Source organism: Dendropsophus ebraccatus, chromosome 14 (genome assembly GCF_027789765.1).
Source record: "Dendropsophus ebraccatus isolate aDenEbr1 chromosome 14, aDenEbr1.pat, whole genome shotgun sequence".
In the NCBI taxonomy this organism is placed as follows: Eukaryota; Metazoa; Chordata; class Amphibia; order Anura; family Hylidae; genus Dendropsophus; species Dendropsophus ebraccatus.
The window spans coordinates 75,927,346-75,942,713 of NC_091467.1; the positions used below are offsets into that span (position 1 = coordinate 75,927,346).

Sequence of the window (15,368 nt, forward strand, 5' to 3'; positions counted from 1 at the left end):
TACCAGAATGTGCATGAGTCTTCTAAATGATAAGGAATGCTATAGGGTTTTGAGGTCTGACCCCACACATCGGTTTTTGGTTGAGTTAAAGAATATTGTAGATGTGGCCCATGCGGGGGGAATAGTAAGTGATCATGAGCGAGCCTATCTGGTTCCTAAGTTCCCAGTGAAGGCCACTTTTTACTCATTGCCCAAACTTCATAAGGGTACACAACCTTTGAAGGGTCGCCCGATAGTATCGGGGATAAATAGCATTTCACAGAACGCTGGAGTGTATATTGACAGAGTACTGAGATCTTTTGTGACAGGTCTGGGTTCATATACCCGGGATTCGATAGATCTGCTGCGTAAACTTGATGGGATAACTTTGGAGAAAGATGCATGGTTGGCTTCGATTGATGTTGAAGCTTTATACTCCTCAATCCCCCACGATCTAGGCCTGGAGGCCATTAAATATTTTTTGAGATCAAGAGGTTGTCAGTATGAGGGGCACAACAATTTAATTTGTGATTTGACGCGTTTCATACTTACCCATAGTATTTTCCGCTACGATCGTAAAATCTTCCACCAGCTCAGAGGGGTGGCGATAGCCCTTGTGCCCCCACCTTCGCTAACCTCTATCTGGGCTGGTGGGAGGAAACGATCGTATTTGAAGAGGACATGTCATCTCATACTCAGCACATAGCCTTATGGACGAGATATATTTATGAAGTCCTGGTCATATGGAACAGACGTAAAGAGGACTTTGTGACGTTTGTGGGGGTCCTCAATAAAAACAATCTTGGGTTAAAATTCACGTATGAAATTGATCAATGTAAGCTGGCATTCTTGGACATACTCATACAGAGGTCCTTGAATGGGGGCATAGAAACAACTATCTACCGTAAGCCCACGGCTACGAACTCTTGCGGGTTAAACGTAATTGCTCTAATCCATCTGAGTATCGCAAGCAGACTGTCATCAAGCGCAAGAGGTTTCTACAAAGAGGGTATCCAGACACCGTTCTTAGAACTGCCTATCAATCAGTAAGAGCAAAAAAGTGGGAGGACCTCTTGATCCCCAAAGTAAAGGAGAGGAGACCCCATTAGAGGCAACGAGAATAGTGGGGACTTACGATGTGGCCTCTAGTGATGTACGTAAAATATTGGAGAAGCATTGGGATGTATTGCTGCTGGACCCTGATATACAACGTCATATTGGCGATAAACCACAGATTACATAGAAAAAAGGCCGTAGCCTACGTGATAGGTGGGTTGAAAGCCATTTTATTGCGTCGTCATCACAAGATACATGGCTGCATAGAAAGACCTGTGGCATTTTTAGGTGTAGTGGTTGCATAGCGTGTCCGTACATAGATGTGAATAAAAAGGTGGTGAGCAACATAACTGAGAAGGAATACGTTATGAGAGATTTCATGAATTGTAGAACAAAGGGACTTGTATACAAGGTGACGTGCCAGTGTGGTCTTGAATAAACCAATAGCACGACATGTCAATATGATGCATCAGGGACAAGCATCGTGCTTACGGTTCCAAGGTGTGGAGCTGGTGAAGCCTCCGATACGAGGAGGGAATTGGGACAGGTTAATTCTCCAACGGGAAACTGAGCGGATTTTCTAGCATGAAAACCGTGTCCCCGCGAGGGCTTAATGAGCAGCTCACGTATTCATGGTATTTATGAATCGTATTCTTTTTCATGCCCCTCTGAATGCTCGTGTTTCCTCCCCCTCTGCCCATTGTATATATGTAAATGTGTGTATTATTCTGTTTTGTTTTTCTTACTTGTAGACACGGTATATACATCATGTTATGCTCAACGTTTTTTGCCTGGCGTTCCTGACCTGTTGTTGTAACTCCCTGAGATGTTTAATTGTGGCTACTACTATATGGTTGCCTGGTTGCGGCGTAAGCGCTGTATTCCCTGGCCTCACTCCGGAAGTTGGATCAGTGGAACGCAAAATGCGCTCCACAGGTCGGAAGTGGGGAGGCGCTTAGATGTGAGCGCGGATGACGCCGATTCTTTAAATCTCCACTATTGATACTGCAAGCTACGAGCCATCTGCTTTAGCCCGCATGCTATGGACGACCCGAGGTCCACGTGAGTTAGCGTCTCTGAGCACTCTCAGGACGCTTTATTTTAAGTACCGCCGCAATATCTGTGTGCGTTCAGCGGTACAATATATACTTTTTCCCTACCCCAATAGGATGTTATACTCCCCTGATGATTATCTGTATGAAACACGGTGTCGGGAGCGTAGGTAGGGGTAGTAGAGGGATAGTGGTGTAGACTAGTACGGGGCAGGGGCCGCCCTTTCTAGGGCGATAACTCAGACAGTCCCTGAGCGAGCAGGGGTAGTTGGGGTGCACCCAACAGGGACCCATAGGGTCAGGTGCTCCCAAGTTTGTATATTTATTCACTTGTACTGTGATTATCGGCCCTGCTTGGTGGTACATACTACGTATTTATTTGTAATTGTTTACATTTAGAGTGCGTACTTACATACATGTGGCATGCAATACCTTTTGGGGCTATATATGCCTGGTTTTATATGGTGGAGGTGTTTTTTTGCACGAGTTTTGGTATTTGTGTTTTTAGCATTTAAATAAAAGTTATGTTTTAGAGTTATTAGGGACCCATCTGTGCTAAAGTCTGAACATGGCCTGAGCCTGATTCTTCCCCCCTGTGCCTGATTCTTCCCCCCACCTGTGCCTTGAGCTACACAGTCACATCCACTAAGTTTAATTCTTCCCTCTGATATTTAGACTCCTTCAGCCTGATTCGCACATCTTAGCATAATTACACCCCCCCCCCACACACACACATACACTTAGCCTCATATTCATACCCTCAAAGCCTAACATTTATGTAGTTTCCTAGAACCCAATCAGCCATTGTGTTGAGTGTTGTGACCCCCTGTGACAAGTGCTGCAGCATTACCCCAACACCTACCCATACTAATAACTAGCACCCCCAGGGTCGCAGCCCCATATTTACACTTGTGGACAGCTTGGTGGCTCAGTGGTTATCAGTGTAGCCTTGCAGCGCTGGGGTTTGTATGTTTTCTCCGTGTTTGCGTGTGTTTCCTCCGGGTACTTCCTTGGGTTTCCACCCAAAACATACAGGTAGGTCAATTTAGATAGTAAAACCTAATGGGGACAGGGACCAAAATTGACAAACTGTGGAAAGTGCTGCAGAATTAGTCGACACTGTCCAAATAAAAGCATATTCACACAGGAAGGCCCAAGAAGGTAAATCGATGGCTTCCTATGACACTCGTCCATTGCCGTAGGGTTTATTATTGTTTAATCAAGGACAAGACAACAAGATATGGAGAAACGATCCAGAAAACCCAGCTGTCCCTATATCAGTGCAGAGGTTGCTGGGAATTTACTAAAACTAAGCTCATTATCCGAGATCAAAGACAATCAATACACGGCTTACAGAGGGGAAAGAAACCTGCAGCCTCCGCTCCATTCCAATTCATAATCCAGACATCCTGGGCTCACACTCCAATCCAATCCATGAGCCCAACGTCCCGGGCCCCCACTCCAATCCACCCCCTGAGCCAGACGTACCGGCCTCACGCTCTAATCCAATCCATGAGCCAGACGTCCTGGGATCACACTCCAATTCAATCCATGATCCAGATGTCCTGGCCTCACGCTCTATGATCCAGATGTCCTGGCCTCACGCTCTATGATCCAGATGACCTGGCCTCACGCTCCAATCCAATCCATGATCCAGACATCCAGGCCTCACACTCCAATCCATCATGAGCCAGACGCTCCAGCCTAACACTCCAATCCACCATGAGCCAGACGTCCCAGGCTCACACTCCAATCCAAACCATGAGCCAGATGTCCCAACCTCACACTCTAATCCAATCCATGAGCCAGATGTCCCCGTCTCACGCTCCAATGCATGAGCCAGATGTCCCAGGATTACGCTCCAATCCAATCCATGAGCCAGGCGTCCCAACCTCACACTCTAATCCAATCCATGAGCCAGGCGTCCCGGCCTCACGCTACAGCCCATGAGCCAGACGTCCCAGGATCACACACCTAATAGAGCTTATCCTGATGTCATCTCCCTTAAAATGACCAACAAGATGACAATCTCAAAAAATGCTGGAAATTTGTACAATGTGAATGTCTGCAAGGACCCCCTAGTGAATAACCAATAATGCAAGGACCCCCTAGTAAATAACCAACAATGCAAGGACCCCCTAGTGAATAACCAACAATACGAGGACCCCCTAGTGAATAACCAACAATGCAAGGACCCCCTAGTGAATAACCAATAATGCAAGGACCCCCTAGTAAATAACCAACAATGCAAGGACCCCCTAGTGAATAACCAACAATACGAGGACCCCCTAGTGAATAACCAACAATGCAAGGACCCCCTAGTGAATAACCAACAATGCAAGGACCCCCTAGTGAATAACCAATATCAGGACCTGGAGGGTCATTAGCTATAATGGGAAGACACAGATGACAAATGACATTGTGCTTATTGGATGGGAAACCTCAACGAAAATTAATGATTCTGCGTCTAAGTATGTCCAATGGGGCCGTCAGAAGCGATGGAAGACCCTCCGATCAATACTTTACTTAAAAGGGTTTTATGGGATTAATAATTATTGTTTATTGCTCTGAACTCAGCAAAAAGTTTACAAAATGTGCAATTTCCTTTGCTGGAGGTATATGGGGTGTGCATATATAGCTATACATGGACTCCTGGCTATATACTAGTCTGTGTATTGTAAATATAAGTATGCACATTGTCCTCTTTGTCAAATTGTTAGAAATTCTACTTAGTTGCATCTTTGTTGAGCTTCTTCAAAGTAGACGAGTCAGTAGTAACCCGGGGTGTAAGAACGCTCATGGCCAGATGGGTTATCCGTATTCCAGGCACCCCTTTATTATTTCAGAATTCCTCTCTATTGGGGATATATTAGCCCTTTTCTCAATATGCAAATTAAGTGTCCAGGGGGTGTTGCCCTGCTTGTCCCGCCCCAGTCATTGATTGGCTGGACGGGCAATAACTCAGCCCGGGACGTGACGTTGCAGTTAGCAGAGACCTGAGAGCGTTTTGTGCTATTGTCCTTCCGTGGGACTTCTCCTTTAACGGACCGGGCAGACTATAGAGAATGGATGGAGAGTCCTAGGTGTAATCCATTCCTCGCTTATAATACGGTTATTCTTGGGGTAATGTTTTAATGTTTTTTTCCTGTGGAAAATTACAGTGAGTGAAGTCATAATGTAAAGTAGTCCCCGGTGAAGCTTTACAGTCAATCAAATTACTCACCGACTTCAGGAAACACAATGAGCGATGAACAAGCGAAAACCATTGAGGAACAAAGAAAAGCCTCAAACCAGGAAGGTGCAGACGATGGTACGAGCTCAGGCCTGGCACACACCGCACGATCATGCTCCATCATGGATACATCGAGAAATTAAGTCATACATGAAGGCACCATATGGCAGCACATGGATATGCTGCTGGCCGTCTATATTCACACGAGGCCTTAGTATAAATTCTACCATTTGTATAACTACCGACCAGCCGACCATGACGATATTGTGCTGTCTATTGGCTAATGAGGGGGGCGCCATGCCAGCTATCCGGCCGCTCACGAAGCCTTCATCTGTATGGAAGCAACAATCCTCCTCATTCACACTGTACTGTCCATAGTTTGGTCCATAGTTGGGTCCATAGTTGGGTCCATAGTTGGGTCCATAGTTGGGTCCATAGTTGGGTCCACAGTTGGGTCCACAGTTGGGTCCACAGTTTGGTCCATAGTTGGGTCCATAGTTTGGTCCATAGTTTGGTCCATAGTTTGGTCCACAGTTGGGTCTTTGCTCTGTTAGTGGCCAAAAAATCATCCGGTCATGAGTGAACCTGGTTCCTTCAATGCAGGGTGGGGAACTTAGATTGTGGATCACCATGTTCTTCTCCTGTCCTGCAGGCATTACATATATGTTTAATACACAGGATGTGATTTTACTTGCTACATCAGAGCCCACTGGATCATCTGGTTTTCATTTCAGGCATTACTGCAACTACAAGGATTGTTGTGACCCTTGGTGAAGAGATCATTACACCTGCACTTCTTTTAAAGGGTAACCAGTGAGAGAGAAGTCTGGACTCCATGCTACAGGCACAAGAAACCCCAGTGTGACATTGACTGAGCCTATATACCGTGTTTTTCTAAAAAAAAGGACAGTGTCTAGAGATGAGCGAACCGGGTTCGGGTTCGAGTCGATCCGAAACCCCAACGTTCGGCATTTGATTAGCGGTGGCTGCTGAACTTGGATAAAGCTCTAAGGTTGTCTGGAAAACATGGATACAGCCAATAACTATATCCATGATTCCCACATAGCCTTAGGGCTTTATCCAAGTTCAGCAGCGACCGCTAATCACATGCCGAAAGTTCGGGTTCGGTGGGACTTCAGCTGCTCCAGGGTCGCTCATCTCCAACAGTGTCTTATATTTTCAGACCATATCTTATTTGTCCATGAAGAAGAATTCACACACACAGAAGGGACAGAGCGTATGGTATGGCGGCTTTTGGCCACCAGGGGGAGCACACCACAGCAATTTCGGACAGCACAGCAGGGACAACGTACAGTATGGTGGTCTCAGGAAAAAAACTGTCACCTATATATATATATATATATATATATATATATATATACATACATATATATATATATATATATATATGTCTATGGTGAAATTTGCAGGTGTCGCCATACAATATCTGTAAGGATGATACCTATTAATGGAGTGTTAACCAGGTCATCACTTTCGCACTTGTATGAGATTTACATCTCGCAGTTAGTTACCCAAAATCCCTTGCAACCTCCCTAAATACATTGAATTCTCTTAATCTGGAATAGAAATCATATAGTGAGAAAAGAAATGGTTAGTGTAACCACAACAGAGTGTCCCAGATCCGGAGTGTCCCAGCCCCGCAGTGTCCCAGCTCCAGAGTGTCCCAGATCCGGAGTATCCCAGCCCCGGAGTGTCCCAGCCCCGGAGTGTCCCAGATCCGGAGTGTCCCAGACCCGTTGTGTCCCAGACCCTGAGTGTCCCAGACCCGGAGTGTCCCAGCCCCGATGTGTCCCAGCCCCGGAGTGTCCCAGACCCGATGTGTCCCAGCCCCGGAGTGTCCCAGCCCCGGAGTGTCCCAGCCCCGGAGTGTCCCAGCCCCGATGTGTCCCAGCCCCGGAGTGTCCCAGCCCCGGAGTGTCCCAGCCCCGGAGTGTCCCAGCCCCGGAGTGTCCCAGCCCTGGAGTGTCCCTGCCCCGGAGTGTCCCAGCCCCGGAGTGTCCCTGCCTCGGAGTGTCCCAGCCCCGGAGTGTCCCAGCCCCGGAGTGTCCCTGCCCCGGAGTGTCCCAGCCCCGGAGTGTCCCAGATCCGGAGTGTCCCTGCCCCGGAGTGTCCCAGCCCCGGAGTGTCCCAGCCCCGATGTGTCCCTGCCCCGGAGTGTCCCAGATCCGGAGTGTCCCAGCCCCGGAGTGTCCCAGCCCCGGAGTGTCCCAGCCCCGATGTGTCCCTGCCCCGGAGTGTCCCAGGCCCGGAGTGTCCCAGCCCCGATGTGTCCCTGCCCCGATGTGTCCCAGATCCGGAGTGTCCCTGCCCCGGAGTGTCCCAGCCCCGGAGTGTCCCAGCCCCGATGTGTCCCTGCCCCGATGTGTCCCTGCCCCGGAGTGTCCCAGATCCGGAGTGTCCCTGCCCCGGAGTGTCCCAGCCCCGGAGTGTCCCAGCCCCGGAGTGTCCCAGGCCCGGAGTGTCCCAGCCCCGATGTGTCCCTGCCCCGATGTGTCCCAGATCCGGAGTGTCCCAGACCCGATGTGTCCCAGATCCGGAGTGTCCCTGCCCCGGAGTGTCCCAGCCCCGGAGTGTCCCTGCCTCGGAGTGTCCCAGCCCCGCAGTGTCCCAGATCCGGAGTGTCCCAGCCCCGGAGTGTCCCAGCCCCGATGTATCCCTGCCCCGGAGTGTCCCTGCCCCGGAGTGTCCCAGCCCCGATGTGTCCCTGCCCGGGAGTGTCCCGGATCCGGAGTGTCCCGGACCCGATGTGTCCCCCACCCGGATCATTATCCAGAGGAAACATTATACAGGATTATATCATAGAATAAGATGGGCAAAAAACACAATGACAAAAAGATAAAAATGACAACACAGATGCATGGCTAAAACAGTCACTAAACCCCCAAAAACCCAAAGAGAGCCATGTCAAAATTAACAAGCTTAACGAACAGCTCACAGCGCCTCCCCTGTCCTCAGACTGCGTGTGGTATTACACCTGGGCTCCATTCCCTTCAATGGATCAAAGCTGCAATACCAGACACAACCTGAGCACAAGCGTGGTGCTATTTAGCTATGTTCTTCTAATTCTGAATGGCATAATTTATTGGAAAGAAAACTGTGCTTACCATCCTAGGATTATTGCAGGTACTGACTACAGCTCTTTCTGGATCAACACAATACAAAAAAAAAAAGAATCCATTGTTCACAAGCATTGTGGTTCCACCTGTAAAGGGGAACTCCGGTAAAAAAATAAATTTTATATAGATTTGTAATTTACTTCTAAATAAAACTATCCGATCTTTCAGTACTTATCAGCTGCTGTATGTCCTGCAGGAAGTGGTGTATTCTCTCCAGTCTGACACAGTGCTCTCTGCTGCCACCTCTGTCCATGTCAGGAACTGTCCAGAGCAGCAGCAAATCCTCAAAGAAAACCTCTCCTGCTCTGGACAGTTCCTGACATGGACAGAGGTGGCAGCAGAGAGCACTGTGTCAGACTGGAAAGAATACACCACTTCCTGCAGGACATACAGCAGCTGATAAGTACTGGAAGACTGGAGATTTTTAAATAGAAGTAAATTACAAATCTATATAACTTTCTGACACCAGTTGATTTAATTTTTTTTTTTTTACCAGAGTACCCCTTTAATTATAGCAAAAGTTGTAGTTACTGTAAGTAATGTCAGTAATCTGTGAAGGTTTATTATATACCGCTATATAGTAGACGGACAGATATGGGTATATAGAAGAGCATTTCTCCTTGTAATTTAATATGTTCCGTAATAATAGCGGATGACACGGCACAATATAATCCCGCTGTGGAGGGAGGTGCGGGTTTTCTGGGGTCGCGCTTCCCTCCGGCCTCTCAAGGTCACAGCTGGGACAGAGAATCTTCCGGTAATAGCCATCAGGTCAGAGGGTTAGGAGAAGCATAAGCCACCTAGTCCTGAGGCCAGATTAGAAAGAGAGAGGACTGCGGCTGCAATGGGGATAATATGGCGTTCAGACATGGAGCTGGATATAATCAGCCTAGAGGTCTAAGATTATACACTTAGAGGGGCTAAGCTAATAGCCGAGAGCAGATCAACTAATATACAATTCATCCATCCAAGGGAAATCTTCACAGATCTGATTATAAAATACACAGAAACTGATCTGTAACAGGTGGTGGTGGAGTTCCCCTTTAAGACTATATGACCGGTAGGGTGGGTGGTGACTGTGACCAGTCTGGGTGATTCCCTGTGCTCTCACTTTCTCCTATCTTCCCCCATTACTGGGATATTGAAGCTTTACTATTCGGTGACCTTTCACTCAAAAGTCGGATGGGCGGGACTTTGTTTAAAAATGGCCTCATACCCCTTCAATCAATCATACCCAACGGGCCCCATCATCCAGGCCCTCTCTACCTCACAGTTCTACCAAAACACAGGCACACCCTACAGGTCACAGCACAGCGCAGACTACAGGTCACAGCACAGCGCAGACTACTGGTCACAGCACAGCGCAGACTACAGGTCACAGCACAGCGCAGACTACAGGTCACAGCGCAGACTACAGGTCACATCGCAGACTACAGGTCGCAGCACAGCACAGCCTCCAGGTCACAGCACAGCGCAGACTACAGGTCGCAGCACAGCACAGCCTCCAGGTCACAGCACAGCGCAGACTACAGGTCACAGCACAGACTACAGGTCACAGCACAGCGCAGACTACAGGTCACAGCACAGACTACAGGTCACAGCACAGCGCAGACTACAGGTCATAGCACAGCGCAGACTACAGGTCACAGCACAGACTACAGGTCACAGCACAGCGCAGACTACAGGTCACAGCACAGACTACAGGTCACAGCACAGCGCAGACTACAGGTCACAGCACAGCAGACTACAGGTCACAGCACAGCGCAGACTACAGGTCACAGCACAGCGCAGACTACAGGTCACAGCGCAGACTACAGGTCACAGCACAGTGCAGACTACAGGTCGCAGCACAGCACAGCCTCCAGGTCACAGCACAGCGCAGACTACAGGTCACAGCACAGGCTACAGGTCACAGCACAGCACAGGCTACAGGTCACAGCACAGCGCAGACTACAGGTCACAGCACAGCGCAGACTACAGGTCACAGCACAGGCTACAGGTCACAGCACAGGCTACAGGTCACAGCACAGCGCAGACTACAGGTCCCAGCACAGCGCAGACTACAGGTCACAGCACAGACCTATCTACAAACTATCCCCTATTCCCTATCTTTAACTCTATCTAATAGAAAAAAGATACACTATAGTAATTATATCCCAACAATGTAGCCCATATCCCAGCTATAACCAATAGGTCGACAAGGAGGGGCAAAACCGGGAGCTGCAAGATCCAAACCAACAGTCACCTTTCTTCATTCACCAATATTTAATCTACATCCATATTTTAGTTTTTTTTTCTCCATCTCTTATTCGTTCTCCCTGTTGGTTCAGTGCAGACCTCCACAGGTCCTCTACTATTTCACACCCATATGTTCTGCTCCACTCTATGCTCACTAGGCAGAGAACCTGGTGGGTTAAACTCTGGCCACGGGTTACATTCTTAGAATCACATAAAAAAATAAACAGCAGCATAGTAGGTTTTATACCTCTCTAAACCCTCCCTCGTTCACACTTATTTTGGATCCTTCCAACATTTCAACAACTACTTTGACCCTATACCCACCCCACAGAACACAGACAAAACAAAACAAAATAAACCTCAGCTTGTACCTTATTACCTCTCCCTCTCTCCCTTTAACACCATCCTCCCATAATCTCTGATGGCCAAAAATTCCATATCTCTTTAAATGTTGTTACCTTTTTCCTTTTTTTGCATCGAGATACTCGAGATAGATTTTCACTTTCCCCATCTTTGTTTCCAATCGTCCAGTGTTGGTTCTTTAGGCGAGATCCATCTATGTAATATACAATTTCTAGCAGCAAAAAGGGCTCTATGAATAATAACTTTCTTTCTAGTTGGATATTCAAGATTAGTTAAATCTCCTAGGATACACAACTTAGGTTGTAACTCAATTTTTACATCCAAAATCTGCTCTAGGGTTAGAATTATTTCAGTCCAATACCTGAATAACTTGGGGCAACGCCAAAATAAATGTGAGGTGTCAGCTCTCTCTCCCCCACATCTATAGCATATATTTTGTTGACATATTCTCATCTTATGCAACCTGGACAAGGTGTAATGAGCTCTATAAATAATAAATAATTGTGAAATCTTGTGATTTAGGGGACAAACACACTTGCCGGATCCGCAGCGAGTCCTCTCGCTGCGTATTTGCAGCGAGACTCGCTGCGGATCCCGGCCCTATTCTTTCAATGTTAGACAAAATCGCAGCAGGGATATACATCCTTGCTGCGAGTTTGTCCCCAGCCCGCCCCATTAACCCCCCGGCCGCCGGAGCATATACTTTACCTGATCCCGGCTCCGGCTTGCTTCGGCGGTTCCCGGAGTCTTCAGCAAGCCGGAGCCGGGATCAGGTAAAGTATATGCTTGCTCCAGTGCCCTCCCGCAGCCACGGCCGTCTGATCACCCCCCCCCCCCCACAGCCCCGGCCGGCTCCCCCGCAGCCCCGATCGCTCCCCGCAGCCACAGCCGTCTGATTACCCCCCCAAAGTCCCGATCTCCCCCCGCAGCCACGGCCGTCTGATCACCCTCCCGCAGCCCAGATCTGCGGGACTGCGGGCGGGTGGGTGATTAGATGGCTGGGGCTGCGGGGGGCTATCGGGGGGAGTAATCAGACGGCCGTGGCTGCGGGGGACAATCGGGGCTGCGGGGGAGCCGGCCGGGGCTGCAGGGGGGTGATCAGACGGCCGTGGCTGCGGGCGGGCATCCCTGCTGCGGTTTTGTCTAACATTGAAAGAATAGGGCCGGGATCCGCAGCGAGTCTCTCTGCAAATACGCAGCGAGAGGACTCGCTGCGGATCCGGCACCTGTGTTTGTCCCCTTAACCTCACACTACATTTATCTACTGCCGTGAAAACTACTTCCCAATCGATCACCTCTCCCGTGTCCTCTTGCCACTTATCCTGATATGTTTGATTCCTATGAATGGGGTAACTACTTTTCAAAACTCTATAGATTTTTCCTACCGTATTTTTGTGCTATTTATATGATTTGGTTTTTAGCCGTGACGAAGTGCGCTTGCGCACAAAACGGTCAGTCGCCTGATATGCACCATATGTTTGTCCTCCCTCCCTTGTTTGTACTGTCGGATCCTTCTATTGTTGGACAATGTGTTGGTTTCTCTGCTTACTCCGATCGAGCACCACTTTATTTGCTAAGTTATTCCCAGCTTCCATTATTCCATTGACAAGGTGAACATTATCGCCTGTGACTCCAGTAGTGGCGGCTGGTACTGGTTTTTCTTTTTGATTGGACTATTTATGATTTTATTCACAAATAGTTTGTGTTTATATAGTGACAAGATCTGTTTGTTATCTATATATGAAACAGCGTGTTTAATCTGTGCTAGTCTAAAATATCCCAAATAGAGGATCCCAAACTCCCCATGTAATTGTTCCAATGTTTTCAATTTCCCTTCACTACAAAATAATTGTGCAACTTTAGTGATACCATGTTTCCCCCAAAACAAGTGATCGTGTATTTTTTACCAATTCATTGAGATTGGCGTTTCCCCATAGAGGGGTAAATTCATTGCTCCCTTCAGTATACGGTCTGCCCCGAGTTATAGTCCATACCTTGACTTGCATAAATCTGATAGGGTCTCTACTCATATCTATTTTCCTCCCAGCTTCCAACCATGTGAATGGATCCATATGCAGTGTTGTTAAGTCAGCATTCCAACCTCTACCAAAGTCGAATCTCCTCCATTTTATCACATACAACATTTGAGCAGCTAAAAATAACATTCAAAATCAGGTAAGTTCATTCCTCCCTCTTTTTTTATCTAAAGTCAATGTGCCATAGGGTATTCTAACTGCTTTGTGCCCCCAAATAAGAGAGTTACAAACAGAAATTATCCTACAAAACATTTTCTTACAGATCCAAACAGGGCTATTAGCCAGTACATACAAAACTTTAGGTAGAATTATCATTTTTATTAAGCTTAGTCTTGCTGCCTTCCCCAACGAGAGTCTATCCCAAACTTTTTTTTTTTTTTTTCTATATTCACAAGGTACAAGATTCAACTCAATATAGCGATTGGGATCTTGCGACATAGCAATCCCCAAATATTTGAAGGTCTCTCCTGATTTAATGGTTTTTATGACACCATTTCGAATGTGTCCACATCCTTGGAGGGGCACAATTCATGATTTAGACCAATCTATTTTTAATCCTGAATAAGCTCCATACCAATCTATGGTCTCAATTATACTTGGAAGAGATATATGAACATGCAATAAAAATAACATGATGTCATCCACGAACAAAGAGATTTTTTCACTTTTTTCCGAATACTCAAGGCCATGGATATCTCTATTTGACCTTATATTGGCTGCCAGTGATTCTAACGCTAAATTAAACAGTAACGGTGAAAGGGGGCATCCCTCGCGCATACCTCTGAATAATAAAAAAGATGGGAATTGATCACCACCCTTGCCCTAGGGTCCCTATATAGAACTTTTACACATTTCATGCAATAGGTGCTGGAGCTGCAATATTAAAATCAAAACTGACAGCATGTTAATGGCAAGTAGAGATGAGCGACCCTGGAGCAGCTGGAGTCCATCCGAACCCGAACATTCGGCATGTGATTAGCGGCGGCTGCTGAAGTTGGATAAAGCCCTAAGGCTATGTGGGAATCCTGGATATAGTCATTGGCTGTATCCATGTTTTCCAGACAACCTTAGAGCTTTATCCAAGTTTAGCAGCCCCAGCTAATTAAATACCGAACGTTCGGGTTCAGATGGACTCGAACCCGGACCCGGTTCGCTCATCTCTAAAGGCAAGCAATAAAGGGGTATTCCGCTTATACATAACTTCTTATATGTTGCTGCCCATGGTGAGACTAACAATTCCTTTCATACTTCCATTCTCTCTGTCTCCTACTCTTCCCCCTCCCTTCATAGATGGCTGATATAAACAAGTCCCTGTCTGCAACTTTGTAATATTGGGAGGGATAATCACAGTGATTTGACCTCACATTAACTTCCCAGCATTGCAAAGAATCTACAATGTTGCAGATACAGCATGCCAGGGACTTGTTTACATTAGCCGTCTCAAAAGGGAGGGGGAGAAGGGGGGAGACAGAGAGAAAAGCTCATACACAGATTTTAGTGTCTTCAGCAGAAAGCAGCAGCTGAGAACTGGGGGAAGGAGACTGAATATATAATAACAAGTATGGAAGGAATTGTTACTATGGGCAGCAACTAGAGATGAGCGAACCTGGAGCAGCTGGAGTCCATCCGAACCCGAACTTTCGGCATGTGATTAGCGGTGGCTGCTGAACTTGGATAAAGCCCTAAGGCTATGTGGAAATCCTGGATATAGTTATTGGCTGTATCCATGTTTTCCAGACAACCGTAGAGCTTTATCCCAGTTCAGCAGCCGCCGCTAATTAAATACCAAACGCTCGGGCTCGGATGGACTCAAACCCGAATCCGGTTCGCTCATCTCTAGCAGCAACATATCAAAAGTTATGTCTGATTGGAATACCCCTTTAATTATATATTTGCTGGGATTTTTATTTATTATATGTCATGATAGCTACATGTTACTATAAGGCAGGTAAGACGCTGCCAGACAGCTCTCCTGGAAAACGAAGCGGTCAGGGAAACCAAGACTGTATGAAACACTATGGCGCAGATATACTAAACAGAACAAACCTGTGAGGATAGTCATCAAATCCAACATGCCCACAATGAGCACAGGGGCCCACAATGGGCACAGGGGCTTACAATGAGCCCAGGGGCCCACAATGAGCACAGGGGCCCACAAAGAGCGCAGGGGCCCACAATGAGCACAGGGGCCCACAAAGAGCGCAGGGGCCCACAATGAGCACAGGGGCCCACAAAGAGCGCAGGGGCCCACAATGAGCACAGGGGCCCACAATGA

At 47.4% G+C, this 15,368-nt stretch overlaps 1 protein-coding gene across 1 annotated transcript; it reads left to right on the forward strand.

Moving 5' to 3' along the window:
• The first annotated feature begins 7,124 nt into the window (after window positions 1-7,124).
• LOC138771921 (basic proline-rich protein-like) lies at window positions 7,125-8,147 on the forward strand. Its single transcript, XM_069951924.1, has one exon. The coding sequence runs from the start codon at window positions 7,125-7,127 to the stop codon at window positions 8,145-8,147; it is 1,023 nt and encodes a 340-aa protein (XP_069808025.1).
• The last annotated feature ends 7,221 nt before the right edge of the window (window positions 8,148-15,368 follow it).